This window comes from Pituophis catenifer, unplaced genomic scaffold (assembly GCF_029215685.1).
Source record: "Pituophis catenifer annectens isolate HBS135680 unplaced genomic scaffold, rPitCat1.0.hap2 SCAF_2, whole genome shotgun sequence".
NCBI lineage: Eukaryota > Metazoa > Chordata > Lepidosauria > Squamata > Colubridae > Pituophis > Pituophis catenifer.
In genome coordinates this window covers 182,038,899-182,061,086 of record NW_027256882.1, presented here as the reverse complement: position 1 = coordinate 182,061,086, position 22,188 = coordinate 182,038,899, and the positions used below count along the sequence as shown (strand labels likewise).

Sequence of the window (22,188 nt, the reverse complement as noted above, 5' to 3'; positions counted from 1 at the left end):
TAAGGCTGAAAACCAAGAACACAGATGGAATGGGGGTTGGGGTTTTCTCTGTCACTCAACCAACCATCTCCAACATAATGGACCCCTATCAGGATCCTAAGCCAATTAGCAGACCCAAGTTTTAAGGGCCCTCTGGAAGAGTGGAGGTTGATCTCACCTCTGATGGCAAATTGTTCTGGAGAAAGGGAGCCATAGCAGAGAAGTCTTTTCTCCTGGACCCCACTAGCAGAAATTTTTGAGCCAACGGGGTCTGCAGAAGGCCTCTTCTGCTGGAGCAGCTGGAGTGGGCCAATCCCATTGTGGTGAGATGGTTCCTCAGACAATCTGATTCCATGCCATGAAGGGCTTTAAAGGTGATAACTAACACCTTGAATTGGATTCAGAAACCAGCAATTAATGCTGCTTGTATAACAATGGTGTTACATGTTCCACCCTAGAGGCCTCCAGAACTGTCTGCACCACTACATTCTGTATCATTTGTAGCCTCTGAAAACTCTTCAAGAGTTGCCCTATGTAGAGCACATTATAGAAATCCAAACAAGAGATGACTAGGGAATCTCTAGACTCATGTTAGTCTATAGAAATCAAAACCCCCATTAGGAATTGAATTCCTTTGCATGACTACGTAACAGTGCATTAGATTTAGGAGTATCCAGGTCCTGGTACTCACCAGGCTCAAGAAGGAATATGTAGAATCTATCCAAACAGCCACATGTGCCATCTACCATCCTGTAAACTCTCAGAATAGACTAGAGATAAATTGCATGTCCTCATGTATGGGGTTTTACATGATTTCCATATAATGTAACATCTCTCTATCCGTCTACATTGAGAACTTTAATGACACTATACAGCAGATGTGTCAAACTCAAGGCCCACGGGCCGAATGTGGCCCGCGAGGTGCTTAGATCTGGCCTGTGAGGCCGGCCTGGAAATATCAAAAGACTGGCCCACGGTGCCTCTGCTGGACAAAACAGGCCACAGGGGGCCACATGCAGCCCCCGCCTGCGACCCTCACCTGCGGCCCCTGTGTGGCCCATTTTCAGCCTCCACGGCCTTCAGCAGCAAAGCTGAAAACAGGCTGCATGGAGGCCCTGCGTGGCCCCGGCGTGGCCCGTTTTTGGCCTCCCCAGCCTCTAGCAACACTCTGACATTTTTGGCCAGCAGAGTGCTGCAGGAGGACTGGATTGGACTGGATTACAATTACGAGACCTGAATTAAGTGCCTAACCTGGATAGAAATCAAGCAACAATCTGTTTTAATATTATAGTTTAATGCTGGATTTTACATACTGTAGGTTCATTTAATCTACTATCAACAATCTATAATTGACAGCCATTTCTATTTACTATCCCTTGCTGTTAGATCTTGTATTATCATGTTATTTATGCTATTGTATTTTTTTTATTCAACTAATAATAAAAATACGATAGTATAAATAGCTTTTCTGCCTGGAAAAGTAATTTACTATTAAACAATGGGGTATAAATTTAGAAATAAAAAGTTTAGTGGAGTATGAAGAATAAGTAATAAATGTTTGCCAGTAATATCTGGCAGAAGAGATAGGAAAATGGTTATAGTAAACAACTGTGCAAAGAAAGAAGAGAAGGGGAAAAAATGCATCTTGAGCCTGTGTCAAACACCCACTATGGCCAAGCCCACGCCCATCTCCACCCCCAGCCACACACCAACACCAACACCCCAGCCCTCTGAGGTCAAACACAACCCTGATATGGCTCTCAATGAAATCGAGTTTGACACCCCTGCTATACGGTGTACTATTCTGATAAATTTAATACCTAAAATGATTGCTTAATTTATTTGTACCCATGGATTGATTCCTCGAAGTTCTGTACTGATAAGTTTTAATTTCTGTAGCAGAACAGAATGCAGCACATTTCTGTTCTTTATTCCTTAGAGTACATAAGTGACATGAAATCTAAGAATAATCCAACACGAGCAGATAATCAGCAGACTTCTGTCTTCTGTTAAAATAGCAGGTACAGCTACAGCATGTCTGTGAGGGCCTTTGCACAACTTATTCTTAACAGAAGAGAGAATACTATTTCCATTGCATATCCAAATAAACCAAGAGGACTAGCTAGATTCAGAATTAAAGAACTTTTATCTTGTTGCCTAAAGCCCACTACAATTCTTATCATCTATAAGAAAGGAAAGGGATTGCAATTTGAAACTTCCTTTGTGGAAATAGCAAGCCTGCCTACACTTCATTGTTAATGCCCCCATGCTTAATCACAGATGTGGGAAACTCCAGGGTCTGTTGAAATCAGTTCTCAGTCGCTCCAGCTAACATAGTAACAACCTTTTCCTGATGTTTTAGTCTGCTACATATAGATAGCCTTTTATAAAAAGGAACATTTAAAAAAACAGATCAAATCCCTTCTCACCTGCAGCAGAAAGAGGTACAGTTCAAAATTTTACCACCGCATTCTGTGTCCTCCAGAGGTGTTAATTTACCACCTCTTCTAACAGCAGGGAACTACAAGATAATGTTCCTTATTCGTACCAGCCCATCACTAGATGATGGGCTGAGATGATGGGAGTTTTAGCCTCAGTATTTGAGAGGCACCAGTTTAGAAAAGCCTGTTGTAGAAAGACTAATAATAGCAATTTCAAAAGTGGCTAAGTGTGAGCTGGATGATGCCCTGGGTTGATAAGCAGAAGGGCAAATAGATAATTTCAGCTCAGATTAACCTGGTGTCTGTCCCCTCCTGGGATTACACATGTGAGAAGGCAGACACCATTCATATTCTGTTCCTTTGAGCTGAGAGACTTTTGCAAAATCTGTGCAACCATGTTGATTTGAGTGCACAGGCTATAATTTGATCCATTTTAAATAATGTTGCATATGTAGCACTAACACATGTATTTATTAAGAGATGTGGTGGTGCAGTGGTTAGAATGCAGTACTTCAGGCTACTTCTGCTGACTGCCAGATGTCAGCAGTTCAGCTATTCGATTCTCACCAGCTCAAGGTTGACTCAGCCTTCCATCTTTCCAAGGTTGGTAAAATGAGGACCCAGATTGTTGGGGGCAATAGGCTGATGCTGTAAACCTCTTAGAGAAGGCTGTAAAGCACTGTAAAGTGGTATATAAATCTAAGTGCTATTGCTATTTATTTGAACCACAAATTTTTGTGCTTCTGTTCCCAAACTGGTGTTGTTGGATGATAGCATCTGTTGGAAACAAAAGGGCTATTGCAGGGGTGAAATCTAAATTTTTTTGCTACTGGTTCTGTGGGCGTGGCTTAATTAGTGGGTGGGGCTTGGTGGTAAGGTGACTGGGTGGGCCTGGCCAAGTCAATGTCACTTCTTTGCCCTTTTTTAAACTACAAAACACAACACAATACAACTGGCTCACCCACAATGTAAAAGCATCTGTGCTAGACCCAAAATGGCCCCGCAACAAGCAGGAACCTCACACAGCCACAAAAAGCCCAAAAAACCAACTTTCACACTTTACACACACAAAATTCCACATACAGCTTTGTGAGATTTTGTGTGTTTGTGTAGTTAGAGTGAAACACTACATAAACACACTAAATCTCAGAAATCTGCACAAATATTATTTTATTTTTATTTATTTTTATTTTTATATAAAAGCAGCTAAATTTAAAACTTCCTAAACTTTAAATGGCTAGGTCTAAAAAAAGAACAACTAAAAAAAAAGCTCCCAAAAGGGAAATAAACTTACCCAATAGAACAGAGGTCTCCAACCTTGGCAACTTTAAGACTTGTGGACTTCAACTCCCAGAATTCCTCAACCAGCTTTGCTGGGAGTTGAAGTCCACAAGTCTTAAAGTTGCAGATGAGCTTGATTGAAGGCAGGGAGATTCAGTTGCTTCCTGATGCAATGGATTGCAGGTATTACAGCAAGCGAAGCAAGGCAGGCGTTGCGACCAGCAGCTAAGGTAAGCAAGGGGCTCGGGGGGTGGGGTGGGGAGAAAAAAAGAAACTTTTTTTCTTTTAAATGGGTCTGACAATCCAAGCTGAGTTGCCTGATTAGCAGGCAACTCAGCTGGGATCGTCAGAGCTTGGATCGTCAGAGCCATGTAAAAGAAAAAAAAGGCTCTGATGATCGCGCGGCTCAGCTGGGCATGGGGGGCGGGGGAAGGGATTTTTGCTACCAGTTCTCCGAACTGCCCGCCACCATCGCTACTTACTCGCCCGAGCCGGTCCGAACCGGGAACATTTCACCCCTGGGCTATTGCCAAAAATATCAGAGTAGTTACATAGTGTTAGGTTCAGCTTGCAGCTTACTCCTAACTTGTTGGTCAGGCAATATCTGTTTCTTTAAGAAACAACTGAGCCACATAATCAGGGTTTGCTGAACCCTGTAATTAGGCTCCAGTGCATAAATAAGCAGCACAGAGAAGCGTTCGTTCTTCCTGGTTCTTCCTGCTTCTTCCGGATTGATACCTGATTGTATCCTGTTGCTTACTATGTCTGTTGTATGGTACTGTATACCAAGTTACTAAAGTCTGTTTGCTTTGGTAAGGGAAGATACTTACTGGACTGATATTACTGTTTATGACCTTGGACTGTTTTACTCACACCGAGACTGTTTGTTATCTATAAAGTATTATTCTCACACGAGCTGGACGTTTATCTCCTTCCCTGTGTGTTTCTGCTCTGCTCGTTGCACAAGCAACAAATACTTTTTACACACACCCTAACATTGGTTATGGGCCCAGAACGTTCCAGGGCTCTTTAATTTGTTTTTGTGGAAGTGAGAAGTGCAGGCAGTGGGTGTAGTAGTCAAGATGATGGCTTTTGAGCAAGGTACAAGTTATTCTACTATAACCCGGTTGGATGGTACAAACTATGTAACCTGGTCCACAAAATGCTGTCTACTTTTGCGAAAAGAAGGACTGTGGGACATGGTTAATAATCCACCGGACATAACTGCACTGAATGCTGATGACGAAGAAGATGCCAAAAAGATAGCGAAGTTTCACAGGGACAACGAGCGTGCTTTATGCATCATTGGCCTGACACTGGGAGACCAGCAACTTGTCCATTTCCGGGGCGAAGAGTCTGCTGCGAGGTGTTGGTCAAAGCTAAAGAAGCTCTACGTTCGTGACTCTGTGGGTGTCCATATCTACTTGACACGGAAATTATTTCGCTTACATCTTCAGAAAGGAGGAGACATGATGGCTCACCTGGACTCTATGACAGGGCTTTTCCAGGAGCTACATGAGAAAGACCTTGTGTTTACTGAACTGCAACAAGTTTATATTATTCTTTCATCGTTGGATGACAGTTATGACTCTTTTGTTTCATCATTAGAAGTATTGTCTAGAGATGAACTAACATTGGCCAGTATAACTGGTAGGTTACTGGATGAGGCCAAACGTAGGCAAGAACGAGACCAGTTAAGGATGCAACAGCAACCAACAGTGAAAGCTGTATATGAGAATGTCAATATTGTTAAACGCTGTTATGCATGTGGGGCTAAGGGGCACATTGCAAAATATTGTAATAAGAAAGTATCTGCTAGAAACTCTGCTAAACCCAGGAAAGGGTGTAATTTAGCAACCAGTTCATCTATTAATATAAGAGATGATTGGTGGGTGATTGATAGTGGTGCCTCTCAATCCATAACAAAAAACAGAAAACTGTTTCTAAACATGAAGAAAAGTACTAAAAAGGTCAAATTAGCTAATGGCTGGAATGTGACTGTAGCTGGGGAGGGACTTGTTCAATGTTCTATTAGTAAGCACCCTTTACCCATGCTTTATATCCCTAGTTTGAAATATAACCTTTTATCTGTAAAGTCATTACTACATTCTGGGTTTACAGTAACTTTTAAAAACAACAAATGTTTGCTGGAATGTGAAGGCACTGTAGTTACTGCAGAATTAGAAAACGACTTATTTGTTATTAGGGATAAGTCATTACTGTTAGTTCAGTCAAAAGCTAAATTTGGAAATGTAAAGTCTCATGATGAATGCGTACATTTACTACATAGAAGGCTTGGTCATCTGAATTTCAGGTTGTTGAATTTGACTGTTAAGCAGTCTAAAGGCATAAAATTAAGGGCTTGCAGCAAATACCTGAACTGTAATACCTGTAACCAGCATAAGAGTAAAGTTACACCTGCAAACCGCTGCAATGGGTTTAAAACAACTAAACCTTTGGAGGTAGTCTTTTTAGACTTAATAGGGCCAAAGAAACCCAGTTTAGGGGGAGCATGCTATATTTTGAGTATAGTTGATCACTTTACTAGATATGGTTTTTGCTACCTTATGAAGTCCAAAAGTGATACGTTCCAATGTATCACAAATTGGCTTCGTTTTGTAGAAAGGAAGCAGAGGTTTAAGGTGAAATGCATTGTTACTGACAATGGAACTGAGTTTACTAACCATCAGTTGGCTAAGTTTTTGAAGGATGCTGGGATACAGCATAAACGTTCTGCCCCTTTTCGGCCAGAACATAATGCATATATAGAACGAAGAGGCCAGACCCTACAAGCTATGACTAGGACTATGCTGGCTGATGCTTGTTTACCTGATAAATTGTGGGGAGAAGCAATACTATGTGCCAACCATATTTTAAATAATGTGGTGCACTCCTCTACAGGAAAAATTCCTTTTACTTTATGGCACGGGAGGAAGCCTGATTTAAGTTATATTCATACTTTTGGTGCACCAGCCTGGGTGCATATACCAGTTAGTCAGAGAAGGAAGGACCAACAGAGAGCAAAGAAAATGATTTTTGTTGGTTATGAGGCTAACCATAGGTCCTATAGATTCTGGGAAAAAGGAACAACAAAAGTTTTGTGTAGCGCTAATGCTAAATTCCTAGAACATGAAGGCTGGGACAGGTTAGAAAAAGCAGACTATGGTTTTACAGATATTGATGTTAAGATAGACCATATTCCTGATGATAGTTCATCTGAGATGGATGATAAACCATCTATTAAGGTTGAAGAACAGGAACAGGAATTAGGGTTAGGGGAGGATGAACCCAATATACCTGATATTAGTCCTGTTATGCCTAGACGATCTTCCAGGGATCGGCATCCACCAGATCGCTATAAAGCCACAGTGGTTTGCCAAGTAGATATTGAACCATCCAATTATCATGATATAAAATTATATCCAGAAAAGGAGCAAAAAGCCTGGCAAGAGGCAATGGATAGAGAAATTGATTCTTTGAAGAGGCTTGGTGTCTATGAAGTTGTAAGAATACCACCAAATGAGAAACTTATAGGCTGTAGGTGGGTCTATAAGGTAAAGAAAAGTGTAGATGGGGTAGTAACCCATAAAGCTCGGCTTGTTGCACAGGGGTTCTCACAGACAGATAAAGACTATGATGAGGTTTTTGCTCCAAGTTTACGAGCGAGCACTTTGAGAACGATGCTTGTTTGGGCAGCTAGAAATAAATGCTCTATTACTCATATAGATGTCGAGACAGCTTACTTGAACGCTCCGTTGAGGCATACAATATACATGAAGAAACCTCCTGGTTATGATACACAGGATAGCACTGAGTGTTGGAGGCTACAAAAAAGCCTATATGGTTTAAGGCAATCAGGTTACGAGTGGAACCAATGTATAGTGCAGGAATTACATAACATTCGGTTCTATGAGGGCGTAGCAGATAAATGTCTGTTTAAAAAAGAACAGGATGGATGTGTTTCATTCTTGTTACTCTTTACAGACGACATTGCCATAATTACCAGAACTGACGCTGAGGCCAGAGAGATTATCGGTCAGTTGCAAACAAAATTTAAACTTAGAAATCTAGGACATATACGGCATTATCTAGGGCTGGATATCCTGAAAACATCTAGAGGATTTAAAATTTCACAGTCTAATAAAATCTGCAAATTGTTGAAAAAATATGGGATGGAATTATGTAAACCTGCCAAGACTCCTATGGCACAGGAATTCCAACAGGATAGTTTGCAGAGTCCACAGTTCAGTAAAGAACTGTATCAATCATTAATAGGCAGTTTGTCGTATTTGAGCAACTGGACACGGCCTGATATAGCTTTTAGTGTTAATCAACTAGCACAATATAGTTCAGAGCCTACTGATAGGCATTGGCAGGCTGCAAAACGTGTTCTTAGGTATCTTAAAAGAACATTGCATTTTGCTATGTATTTAGAACCAAATGCCAATATGATATTAAAGGCATATGCTGATGCCAGTTTTGCCAGAAAATCTACGTCTGGAATAGCAATCATGTTGGATAACTGCCTGATTGGATGGAAATCAATTCGCCAGAAACACATAAGTTTGTCTACCATGGAAGCGGAGTTTTCTTGTCTATCACTTACATGTACTGAACTGATTTATTATAAACAGTTGATGGAAGATATTGGATTCAAAATGGAGTATCCTATTACGGTTTATGAGGATAACCAGGCAGCCATTAAAATGGCAACGAATCTTGCTGTAAAGACAAGGACTAAATACACTGATATACGCTATCTGAATGTTCGGCAATGTGTTAAGGATAACATGATTACATTGGAATATTGCGCATCAGAGGACAATATTGCCGATAACTTTACCAAAGCGCAAGGTGCCATTAAACACACCAATTGTTGTGAAAGATTTGGATTAAGAATCTGAAATGTAACTGATACCACTGTACAATGTATGATTTGGATGTGTATTTTTGTTTCTATATCTATTGTGTATATTGTCCTGCCCAATGGGGAGAATGTTAGGTTCAGCTTGCAGCTTACTCCTAACTTGTTGGTCAGGCAATATCTGTTTCTTTAAGAAACAACTGAGCCACATAATCAGGGTTTGCTGAACCCTGTAATTAGGCTCCAGTGCATAAATAAGCAGCACAGAGAAGCGTTCGTTCTTCCTGGTTCTTCCTGCTTCTTCCGGATTGATACCTGATTGTATCCTGTTGCTTACTATGTCTGTTGTATGGTACTGTATACCAAGTTACTAAAGTCTGTTTGCTTTGGTAAGGGAAGATACATACACACCCTAACACATAGTTTTCTGTGTGGGCAGGCAGGCATACCCGAGCGTAGCTGGTATATGTCAATTAATTTGAATTAATTTAGCCAGTGAGGAACTGGGTTTGGGCTTCAGGGAGCTGGATCAAACCAGGCATGTCAGATGCATGGGATATGAGAATAACACCTCCACATGAGAACAGTAGCATATTGATGGGAGCAGAAGTCAGAATGGATGGATCCAAAGTAGAAACTCTGAGAAGATAGGTCATGCTTGGCAATTTTGGCCCTAAATCATTCTTACCATCTGCCTCCTTTTCTTTGTGGGCTTGTAGCAATCCCTTTGCCAAAGCACACACTGGGGAGTTAGGAGCAGATTGATGAAGGAAACACAATATTTTGTGCAGATTAGGGTACTCTGGAGGTTCCCAGAAATCCTCAGGGTGATGCTGTAGCCACTGTTCCAATAGATGGAGTACTGCCCTGCAATCAGAAAAGAAACATAATCGGCTCCTGACCCACACTCACCCCAAGCCATGTGGATACTCTTGTTCCACACAAGCCACTCCTGGCCTTCAACTGTCCCTACTTTACTCTAATCATCTCACTCAATAAAGTTGCCTCTCCCGTATCAAGGTTCACATTAAATTGGTACATAGAGGTAGTCCTCAACTTTCACAATTGGGACCAGAATTTCCATTGCTAAGTAAGGCAATTGTTAAGTGAGTTTAACTCATTTTTACAACATTTTTGCCATGGTTGTTAAGCGAATAACTTCAATTGTCAAGTGGTTAATGTGGTCATTAAGCAAATCCAACTTCCCCAATTGACTTTGCTTGTCAGAAACTGACTCTGAAGGTCAGAAATGGTGATTACATGCCAATTGCCAAGCACCCAAATTTTGATCTTGTGACCGTGAGGATGCTGCAGCTATTGTAAGTGTGAACATAGATTGTAAATCACTTTTCAGTGATGCTGTAACTTCAAAGGCTTGCTAAACAAATGCTTGTAAATTGAGGATTACTTGTAATGTTTTTCTTGCATACCCTCCTCTGATAGGAACCTGCCTTTTTTTCCAAAGACATGAAAGGAAATTTTAAAACATTGTTATTGTTTAAATAACAATGCTTACATTCCTCCTCCTGGAAATATTTCCTTTTACTACTCAATCATACTGCCAAAGGCAGAATATTCTTACTTTTTTAAAAAAGTCTTAATTACTGTAGAGCATCTTTTTGCCGTGGCAGGAGTTTTATCACTTATCCCCTCTTGAGCATCATAAATTAGACTTAGAGCAGCTAGAACTAGTGGCTCGGGGCTAGTTTTTTATACAAGAAATCATTTGCAACTCTCGGTTTAACCACTAGGTTAATGTATGGGTCCACAAAATGTACTATGCATAAATCACCTTTTCTCAGTCTGCATTCCCTCCAGATGTGTGGAGAATTCTCCACTCAGCATGGCTATTGCTAAGAATTCTGGGAGTTGAGATCTCACAAATAAGGATGAATCAAAGATAATGTTTGTAAGCCTACCCAGAGTCGCCTCTGCAGTGAGATAGGCGATAAACATGTCAAACAAACAAACAAACAAACAAACAAACAAACAAACAAACAAACTGGATTCTCGCAACATGATAAATCAAAAGAAGCCTGGTGGATTATGCTCTCTAACTGAACATTTACGACTGATTTGTCCTTCAATCATGTTGTCTTTTACTGCCAGCTGTTTCCTGATATTCTTTAGTCAATTTATTTAGTCAATATTTAATTTTTTATGAAGCTACACTGAACTATGCTAGAGTGAAAGAGTCTATTTACAGGGAACCTGCCAGAAGCAGCAGCAGAATACTCTCTCTTTCGGTTCTGCCAAGTTCCTAATTCAAACCTTCCTTGGAGGTCTGATTTGGGAGCCTCCTGTGTTCTCCACATCCACACCATCCACTCTTTCTCAGTGGCTCACTTGTCTGGTCCCAGAGGCAGCAGCAATTCCAACACCTGCATGAGAGTAGCAAAGGCTTGATAGGTAGCCAGGAAGCTAGATGTGTAGTCGAGGTCACCCTCCTTGTTGGCTGTCAGCAGCCATTTCACTAGTTGGGGAAGTGTGGCAGCCCGCAATGTGCGCCTCTTGCAAGTACGGTACTGGACAAAAAGACATTCTGATGTTTCTGGATGCTCCTTCTGGAAAAGGGGTAGGCATGAGATAAATGGTAAGTCACACAACAACACTGTTCTTGCATATAAATAAATCAAAAGTATATATTTGAAGCTCGCCACAGTAAATGGTGGTTCTCTGACTGATCCGAAAGGGTGAAGCAGAATGGGACATTGTATTTAAGTAGGAGACCATCAGCATATCTCAGGGTCTTATCAGCAGAAGGCAAAGACACCCATTTCTATACTGCTGCCAAGAAAACCGCATGCTTGGGTTTTCAAGGAGTCATCATGATCAGTTCAAAGGCCCATCTAGCCCAGCATTTTCTGCTCTGAGTGCAGGATCATTGGGGCCTTGGAAGTCCAAAGTATTATAAGAAGGCAGCATCACTTTTTTGGTAACTGCTACTGAGCTGTAGGTTGCATCAGATACTGTCAGCATCATGTAGCCATTGGGGCCATTGGCCACTAAGTGCCCTTTCCTCTAGCTAACATTAAACCTAGGGCTAGGTTCCATCATTTCAATGGAATGAAAAACTTTTCAAAATAATTAAATTAAGACTAACTGCACAAAAAATGCCTCTCTTTCAGTGAACTACTTTTCCTCCTGACCTGCCCCAATTTCTTTCCCTTGTGATAAAAGAGGAGAGGGCCTCGTTCTTCTTTGAATGGTAACAGAACCTACCAAGGAAGATGCTCCACTGGCGGCAGGCTCTGCCTTCACTCGCTCAAGGGTGATGCTATAGATGGCTCCATCTTCAGTCTCTTCTCCCCACGGTTGTAGGGGCGTCTGGTAAAAGGTAAGGAATAAGCTAGAGAATGCATTAGCTTCCAACTTTGTTTTCAAGAATGCTTCAATTCCTATGTAAGCCCCAGAGGTATTCTTAGAAATTAATTAATATTCTTAGAAATTATTCTTAGAAATGACAGATGATGTGCTGGTCCACCAGGAAAAAAAAAGGCAAAGGTGAGTTGCAAAAGATCATAATGAAAGTCTTAAAGTCTTAAACAGCAGGAAACCAATTCAGTGGAATTAGGCAGCCTCATCTGTTGGACTGAAAAATGTGTATTTTGTGAGAAGGGTTAAGAAACCCAATCTTATTTCACTCACAATCGTCGTAACATAAGAGTACTGTATTTTTTATTAGGCTTAGTCATTTTCAGCACATTGGGGCAAAAGCTAAGCCCTAAATAAACCTAGAGATCTGTTTATGAATAAGATTTGTCAGTTAGGAAAAAGGCCATCTATGAAGCTATGATGAGTCTATCTTTGGAAGCCAATGACCTGACCTGCACCTCCTAAGTGAACATGCAGATTAAACGGAATTAACCTTTGGATTTCAAATATGGATTTCCAAATATTGTGATGTGGTTCTTAATCAAAAATATGCACCGGGGGACTTTTGGCTGATGTCACAGTGAGATCATATGTGAGGAGCGGGTCTCCACGCTCCCGTGCCGAGTTCTTCCCATTGGAGGGCTCTGAAAGCAGCTAAAGCCACCCTGTAGGGGTGGTGAAGAAAAGAGGGGTGTCCTGCAGGTCGTGGAGAGCAGCAATTTTCCTGCTTGACCCAGGGCTTCTTCCCTCTCATCCACGATAAGAAGAGGCAGCCATTATGGTTGCCATGAAGATGGGACAGCCAAGGCAACAAAGAAATATGCAGGAGCAGTGAAGATGAACCTAATCTTAAAATTAAAAAAGAGAGGAAAATCCAGGAAAAGAGACTCTTAGAACTATTTCTTAAAGCAGCGAACAACCATAGAGAGAAAAATCCTAGGCCCAAAAGAAAGGAACTAAGGGGAGAAAAGCTAAAGATCTTTTAAAATATAAAAAATTGGATTTTTAAACTTGGTAGGCGTTGTTTTGGAAAGCCATTATAAAATGCTGGAACTATCTACCGGAATCTACTTGACTTCGCTTCCATAAATTGAACTAAATTTGGATTAATCAATTTATCAGACTTGAAACAACGCTGAAAGCTAAGCTGAGTGCGCCATCTACTGGTAAATGGAAATTTTAACAAAAATTACATAAATAAATAAATAAATAAATAAATAAATAAATAAATAAATAAAATAAACATACCCCTACAAGACTAGGAAAAATTTTGATAAGAGAAATAAACAACATTGATCTGGAGAAGTGTGGTGATACTTACTGTTCTATAACTATCTACTTTATGATTACTAGAGACTCTATTGTGAGAATAAGGAAGACCCTTAAGTAAAGTGACTCTTGATTTGTGGAAGCTGCCTGGACTACTTAAATGGAACTGATTAATAATCCTTAGATGTAAAGAACTATGATTATTGAACTTTCTGAGGAGCAACATTGGACTTGAATATATTGTTTTTGGACTTGAGTAAGAGCGGGATTTATTAAAATAAGACAAGATGCTCCATTAGGGGGAAATGAGTGCGATTTCAAGAGAAATGGAATTGATGTTTCAAAGCATTAGGGGTTCTATGACAAAGAATCACAGAGAGATAAAGAATGTCTTGCATTAGCAAGACATAAATAGGAAAATAGAAAATATGCTGCAACTGATAATGAATGAAGATCAAAGAGCCCAGGAAAGAGAGGAGACAGCAGAAAGAATGAAGGAAAAGATAGAACAGACAAACCAGCAAACAAAGCAAGAAAATGAGAAGGAGAAGACGATAAAGATAATAATTACTGATGAAATAAACCAAAGGAAAAGTTGTTTAAGAGATTTAAAAATGGAATCGGATAACCTGGAAGATACTTTTGAAAGGTAGATGGGGTTTGGGTCGGCACTCTGGAGACCTGGCAGCTTAGGAGGATAGAGATGGGAGAAATATTCAGACTGAATGGTGAAGACACACATGCTGATAGAGACAAAGATCCAAGAGAGGAGTATGGGAGGCAAGCCAAAAAACGAACAAGAATTGAAGTATTAAAACTTCAAGAGCTGATGGATAGAAAGGAATTATTATTGCTTTTTTTCTTTTTTCTAACATAATGATGGTCTGATTAAAAACTAGAATAGAGGTAGAAATAAGAATACACACTTTTATATAAAGCAATAATTAGATGGAAAGATTATATAAATCTGATTAATGTAACAACTATTATTATTATCCTCATTGCTGTTTCTATCGAAATGAATTATGCCCAGAGGCCACACTGTTCATGTATTGATATTGATGTATATTTAAAAATAAAAATCCAATAAAACTTTAAAAAAAATATGCACCAAGACCTACATAAAAATAATATATATTTAATGGTGAGATATTTTTAGAAAAATGTATTTTGTCAAATTGAAATAAAAATTGAAATATTTTAAAATCTTCTTTGTTGCAGTATATTTTGAAAAATTAGAAATCAGTGAGACAATCTGAACGTAATGTACTTATTCATAGATATTTAAGAAGAACTGCCATGGACTAGAAATAGATTAACTAATGTATCCCTGGAAACCGGAAGTGTTGCGGCGAGATTGGCTGGGACAATACCAGGTTCTGACGAGCCTGGCGAAAACTCAGCCAGACGAACCACTGTCAGGGGATCTTCGGAAATTATTGGGATTGTAAAAATTGAATTATATAAAATGAATTATAAAAACAAAGGTGAAGGATTGTATTGTTTCTGGTGGTGGATATATTTAAGGGATTAAAATATTGAAATTTAAATGAAATGGAAATGAATAAAATTAAAAATATTGGGATTGTTAAAATTGAATTTAACTGACAACATAACTGATTTGAGATAAAATGATTTATTTAGAAGGGGAAATTATATACAATTTTAATAATAGCCATATAAATAATTATGATAGAAGTAATATTGATGATTATAGTATTTGAATAAGATGAAGTATATTTTGTAACCCTGAAAGTGTAAAGAAATTGTATTAATACTGAGACTGTAAAAATTGAATTTTGAAATGGAAGTTAGGTTTACTTAAAAAGGGGGTTATAAAAGTAACTGGGAAGAATTGTATTGTTTTGGGTAAAATGGCAAAATGATTAATGATAAAGATGATGTAAAACAAATATAAAGAAATATATACTTAAAAGGGTCAAATAACGAATAAAGTAGTAAGATAGGATAAAATTTGGTCCATCTTTGGGAAAAATTGACACTAAAGAAATAATTGTGAAAAATTAAATGTTTGAATGACTGTGCTTAAAGTAAAGGGTTTCAATAAATTAAAAAATTGTGATAGGTGAAGATAAGGAGGTGAGGGTGGATGGTAATATTGATTATATATTTTATAAAAAAAATAGATAAAAGGGGGAAAGTAGAATACTGGCAGAAATTGGAGTATATATAGTAAATATGGAGAAAATAAGCTGTATGATTTTTGACTCAGTTAATACTCTATTCAGAAATTATGTATTTTATGTTTGTGTGTCTGAAAAAAAAATTAAAATTGTTTTTAATAAAACCCAAAAAAAACCCGACTAATGTATCCCTAATTAATGTATACATTATTTTTCTAGTTCTAAAAACAAAGAGGTGGGGGAGCTAGGAGATATCAAACAGTTTCCAGAACTCTTAACACATCAGATTTCACACTCTTCAAATCAGGTGTAGACATGCAGACTCACATGCTCACAATCCCAATGGATGACATCCATAGAGATGGTTGTGGAGATGAAATAAGTGTCTCCCTGCTTCATCCCTGGTCTGCTCGCTTCCACTTCATGCTATACTGCTAAGGAGCAGCTTATGACATCAGCCAGGACCTATTCCTTTTATAATACTCTTGGGAACTGACTAATCCTGCCTGCAACCCATACAGTAATTGATTGGAGGGACGTGCTTTGTGTTTTTATAATTTCCTCATTCTTCCTCTGAAAATAAATTGCAGGTGCTATGGAATGTACATAGTATGTAAGAACAAGGCAGCCCACGGCACATACTCTGGTCGCCTCAATATGTAGCTTTGTCCCCTGGAGGAGCCTGTAGTAAGAGACATGCTGGGGGAACATCAGTTAGAATTCATCTCCCCCTCTCTTTCTCTCTCTCCCTCTCCCTCCCTCCCTCTCCCTCTGTCTCCCTTTTTCTCTCTCCCTCTCCCTTCCCTATTTTCTTTGTTGAGTTCTGTATGAACTGAGATTAGAAAAAATTTCCCTTTAAAATAAGAGCAGGGGTGCATTCTCGAAACAGTGAAATCTTGACCCAGCTGGAAGCAGAGTGCTTTGGAGTGCAGGAGTAGCCATGAGTCCTCCTTTTGTATAGACTTACTGTTCCCAGCCATATAATTTGTCTGCCAGGTTGAAGTCCTGGATGCCATCCTTATACCAGATAGCTTGAGCAGAGAGATCAAGAAGGCAGAAGCCAATAGCATTAAATGTTAGTCCTCTGAATGATCTATGGATTTCAGCCTTTCCTCCTGCAATCATTGGATACAGAGCATTCTTAGTTCTGGATGACAGAGGAAAAGGATCAAGGGGCTATCTTCACAGATTTCCAAAACCCTTCTTGACCTGGAATTCCTAGTCATATAAACAACAACCGTGCTTGAATATGTAGCTACAGAAAGGACCTTTTGGTATGGAGAGGTAGGTATATTGGTAATGTTTGGTAATATTGGTAATGATGGAGCTACATTAGAAGCCACAGGTAGACAACACATACTCCTCTGGAGCTGTGGTCCCCCAACTTTTCTGGCTTTGTGGACCAGCGGAATAATAATAATTTAATAATAATGTTATTTCTATACCGCCCTTCTCCCGAAGGACTCAGGGCGGTGTACAGCCAATTTAAAAACACAAGACACAACAATAATTAAAAATTAAAATAATTAAATAGATTTGGCCGATTTAAAACCCCAAAAATTAAAATACCCCAATTTAAAATTATTATATTGACAGCCCTGCCTGGCAGAACAACAGGGTCTTCAGTGCGCAGCGGAACACCCGGAGGTCGGAGATCTTACGTATTTCTGGGGGCAGTTCATTCCACAGGGTTGGGGCTCCCACAGAGAAGGCCCTCCCCCTGGGTGTCGCCAGCCGACATAACTTGGCTGACGGCACCCTGAGGAGACCCTCTCTGTGGGAAGAGGAAATGGTTCCATGCACGCAGCTCCATTTGCGCAAGTGGCAAGCACTCATGCGCATGTGCATGAAGCCCCATTTGTGTGAACAGCCACTCATACAAATGGAGCTTCACATACACACACACACACACAAGTACCCGCCACTCATGCAGATGGAGCTGGGTGCATAAGTATGTGCATCTGCAACTTGCATGGCCCAGGTCTAAACAGGCAGTGGCCCAGGAGTTGAGGACCCCTGCTCTAGAGCACTTGCCAAACACAGAAAACTGGGTAGAAATAAACCACGGCTAATTTACTGTAAATATGACACACAAGTCTTGTGATCTCTGTTTAGATCTTTAATTAAGAGCTGATTAGTTAATTAAGATATTTGGTTCTATGTTCTTTGTTCAAATTAAACTTTTCCTTCAGTAAATACCAGGGAGTTGGGTAAAGCTTATCTTACATTATCTTATGTTAACTACGCATATAAGAGGTAGTTATTCCCATAAACTGCAAAATTATATTAAAAATGTGCTTAATTTGGCTGGCTTTGTTTTATTGTTTAGGTTTTTTTATTAGCCTTGCTGAGTAGGGAGCAATTACAGAGAAACTGAATATAAATATTGCATTTAATGGGTGTATAGTTAGATTCTTAGGAGCAGGTCTTTGCAATATCAATGAGTTCTTCATTTCAAAATGTATCATTCCACTACTGTGAAGGTTTCAGCAATCTTTATGTCAGTTAAGTTTCATCAACTGCTTAATATATAAAAATATAGAAATGTAATAAACAAATAAATAAATAAATATACCCTTTACGTCAATATTTAGACATGCTAAGAAACTAACTAGTTTCTTTCCAAGTGTTTGTCAATAGGTCTTTCATTTTGGTGAAAGGAGTATCACAGAAGTCTCTCCTTCTTCTCATGGAATGAAATCTGTACACAGCCATTCCACCAGCTTCCCTCATGCCAGATGTGCATATCCAAGTGTAATTCTCTCCTCAGTGGGAAAGCCACCATCAAAATGGTGCCAGTACCAAGAGCCTTGGTACTACAGAGGTTTAATGCACCCTGTTATTAACACAGCTGCCTGCAATTTCTGCAGGTTCGATTCTTACCAGGCTCAAGGTTGACTCAGCCTTCCATCCTTTCTAAGGTAGGTTAAATGAGGACCCAGTTGTGGGGGCAATAAGCTGACTTTGTATAAATATACAAAAAGGATGAAGGCTATTGCTGAGCACATTGTAAGCCGCCCTGAGTCTCCGGAGAAGGGCGGCATATAAATCAAAAATTAAAAAAAAAAAAAAATGCACAAGCACACATGGCCCTGGGAGAGACATTTTGTCCTCTTGGCCTCTCTTCTTGATCCAGTTACTGCTGTTTCACTCCAGTGACCTTCTTTGACATTCTCTACATAGGAAAGCCACAGGACCGGTCTGGCAAGAGGTATGAATGTAATACTACCACCATCTGTGCACTGCCCAGTACCAGGCACTAGGCAGGGCATGTTTCGGTAAATGCTGGCATCCTTCAACAAAATGCTCTCAAATATTAAAAAATCTTTTGCAAATTCTCAAATATTTCTCCCTGTTATATTAATACACATCCCAGTTCTCTCCCCCTTTTTTCTTTATATATTCCCTGCCATGCATGTTCCTTTTTTGGTTATTGAAGAGAAATCTTTACCCGTTTCCCCTGGATTCAACATTTCACAAAGTGTTGATGATAGTCTAGTGTTGTGTCTGAAGTGTTGTGTCTGAAGTGAATTACAAGAAAGTCAAAGCAAGGGACCTGAATCCAGGTTTCTAGGTTTAAGGTGATGATGATGATAGATTTTAATCATTCCTCTTTATACTGATTGATGCTTAATTCTTTTCAGGAGGTCAAAAATTTTGGGCATTTCCAACATGCAATACATTCCATCAACCAGCTATTGCTGTGGAAATAAAAAGTTGTCTGTGTTATTAGTGACATTATTACTAATATTAATGTCATTCTCTATATTGTTTATGCAATATTTTGTGTGGAGGACAAAGCACTATTTGTGCAATGAGGGGGGAAATGTTTCCTATACTGAGGAATCTTCCCTTCCCTAATCAGTCCGGAAGGGGCTAAACCAGCAGTTCTGCCTCTTATCGGAGTAATTCATTCACTGCAATCTCTGTCCAAAGCTCCAGAGAGTACGGAGGTTGTCAGTCAGTTCGCTAAGTTTCGGACTCCCGGCTGGGGAGGTGGGGGGGGGGGTTCTTTAGATAAGATTCATAAAGCACCTGCAGTCCAATTAAAAAGGCATTGCGAGAACTAAGCGGGTCGCCTCCTTAGCAAGGGTGGAAAAACTCTGAAAAGCTAGACAACTGATAAACAGACACCATCCTCAGGGAGTCTGAGGGCAACCAGTCGCAAAATAAGACCCAGTAAGGACTGCGACTTGTTGAGAGTTGGGCCGAAGCGGGAGGTCAACCGGCGAAGCCCTGAAGGGAGGAGGAGGTGCACGGGTCGAAATGCCTTTTCCTCCCACAAACAGCCCTCCGAGAGAGCATCGCCTCGCGCTTCGGTTGCACCTGATGATGCCCCAAAACCGAATAATGCCCCCCTCGCCCTTTCCCAAGACCTGGCGCGTACCATCGCGATCTCCGCTTTGCCCATTGCCTCCTCGGGAACGCTGGGCCGCCACTGCTCCGCCATCGGTCGCCGCTTGCCGGGAGCGATGTAGACACCAACAGCAGCGCGCTGCCCTACGAGAGGGCGGGACTGAGCCTCTGGCCCACCTGACGATTTTTCCACACAGCCTTCGGGCTCCACAGAGAAGGCAGCAGCCCAGCGGAACGCCAGGGCGGCGGCCGGGCAGCCTCTTGGAGGAGAGGAGAGCCAGCCCAAGTTTCCCTGTCGCGCTTGGTTGGCCCTTGGGGATCAGGTCCGGAGGTCTGAGGGGAGAATAAACGTGGAGGCGCGCCGATTTCCTTCTCGCTCCTGGAGAGATCGAAGGAAAGAACTGGACTATTGGCGGATCGTAAAACGGCGCATTTTCTCTTTTGCTGCCTCTTTATTTGGCACCAGCCTTACTTTTCGGTAGTTGTGCGCCAACCCGGGTGTCATTCGGACATTGACGCGAAGGCGTGTCTGCAGCTGTCGGAGTCCTGCAGTTTCCCTTCCCGAGTACCCAGCAAGACGAATACCTGGGCTGGGCCGACCGATGTATCAGAAACGAAATACCCTCCTCAATGGTCAGGACCGAGATTTCTGAAGGAATCCTCTCAATCCTCTCAAGTGACTCCCGAGGCACTTTTTGACTTTTTGCCTTCTTCACAACTCCCTTGTCTTTTTGAGGGAGTGCTCACCCTGGCCCTGCCCTCCAAACCTGAGAATTCTGCTAAATTTCCCCAAGTTTTACAATTTGAAACAGAAAAAAATAGGAAGTGTGGATTTCCTGTTAGGCTTCATTTGGAAGGAAATAGGAATGCCCATCTCTACCTAGCAGGGCGAATAGCAATCACTTTCGGAAAAAATGATGTGCTATTGTAGGAAATGAAAGTTGTTATAAAAGAAACTTCCGGCTTACAACTATATGTTAACTTGAAGGTAAAAATGGGCTGTACAACTATCTGGGGAGAAGGCCCAAGGAGTGTTGGGAGAGTGATCTTTTTTTAAAAAAAACAAATGTAGCCAAGATAAAAATAAATCATAAACACAGTTTGCTTCTGGGGCAAACTGGGCACAATCAGGTTTCTAAGTTTCCCCGGTGAACTGAAGTCCCTGCAAGACTTCGGAGGCCTAGTCCAATCGTCTGCTCGAGTAGGACACCTTATATCATGCTGGACAAATGGGTATCCAATCTTTTCTTAAAACCTTCAGTGATGGAGAACCCACAGCTTTCCACTGTTCTCATTGTCAGGAAATTTCTCTTTAATTCTAGGTTGAATCTCTTTAATTATCTTCCATTTGTTACTTCTTGTTCTGCCCTCAGGTACTTTGAAAAATAGGTGGGCCCCTTCTCTGTGACAGTTCCTTAAGTATTAAAAGACTGCTACCATGTCTAGTTTCAATATAACTCTCTAATCAAAAAAGCCACATTGACTCTCATCTAGACTATTTACAGGGGAAACTAGACATCTAGATTGAAGAGCATGATCAAAATTGAGAGTAATTCTAATCCACATGTAATTCAATAAATCATCCAACTACAAAGGGAATATGACTTGCTATAAAAAGTGTAGATATTTGATTTTTTTGAAATCTATGACAGGAACAGTTTTAAAAACAGGAAATGCTAAAACTGGTAGATATATGCATTCATAAGATGTTCTATGTAAGATGAACTTTTAGCTTAGTCTTTTTTCTCTGCATAAAGAATTTCATCATAGGGCTAGCTCTAAAATTAAAATTGCAGCATTTTGTTAGGAGCATTTCAGAACCTGGTATAAAGATCAGGTCCAAAACACCAAATAATTTAACTCTTATATATGTACATTAGATTACACTTCATGCATTTGAACTTTGCAGTTTTAAATGTGTGGTTTTCTTTGCAAAATTAGAATTTTTGTGTGAAAATGTTTCACATTATAAAAGACTAAACGTTATTCCAGCTTATTTTTACATGATCCTACACTTTTCTTATTTCTTAGAAAGAAATGTTTCCCATGTAGAAATATTTGAAGTGATCTTATGTAAAAAATAATGGACTCTACTCACATTTACCAGGGATTAAATTACTGTATCCAGAAAATGACTGAGACGTATTCTGATGTGGATATAAAAATGATAGCATACTAAAGAGTTGTTCCTCACTTTCAAAATAAAATGCTGTCTGCTAATCCTTGAGATAGCAGGAAACTATACCAGCATAAAATGTGCTGTTCCTATTGACAATACTTATCCTGCTGTTCTTATTTATAATATACTGAATGCCTTAAGGAGAAGATCTAGTGAACTTTCCTAGCTTTGTTTCCTTCTTTTTCCACAAGTATCCCCAACTGGCAGGGAAACATCTACCAATCACTGCCCTTAGCATGGAATAGAATAGGGGCTGTTGCAAGTCTCAGAGCAGAGGACTAGATTGGCAAGATCAGCATA

At 40.1% G+C, this 22,188-nt stretch overlaps 1 protein-coding gene across 1 annotated transcript in view; it reads right to left on the bottom strand.

Annotated features, from left to right (window-relative positions):
- RGL3 (ral guanine nucleotide dissociation stimulator like 3) overlaps positions 1-19,803 on the bottom strand; it is a 45,100-nt gene extending 25,297 nt beyond the window's left edge. The window contains exons 1-4 of the mRNA XM_070935266.1: positions 19,741-19,803; positions 11,788-11,892; positions 10,912-11,129; positions 9,254-9,432 (exon numbers count right to left, since the gene is read on the bottom strand). Coding sequence (XP_070791367.1) covers positions 9,254-9,432; positions 10,912-11,129; positions 11,788-11,892; positions 19,741-19,803 — 565 coding nt within the window. The remainder of the gene's footprint in view (positions 1-9,253; positions 9,433-10,911; positions 11,130-11,787; positions 11,893-19,740) is intronic.
- Between the last annotated feature and the right edge of the window lie 2,385 nt (positions 19,804-22,188).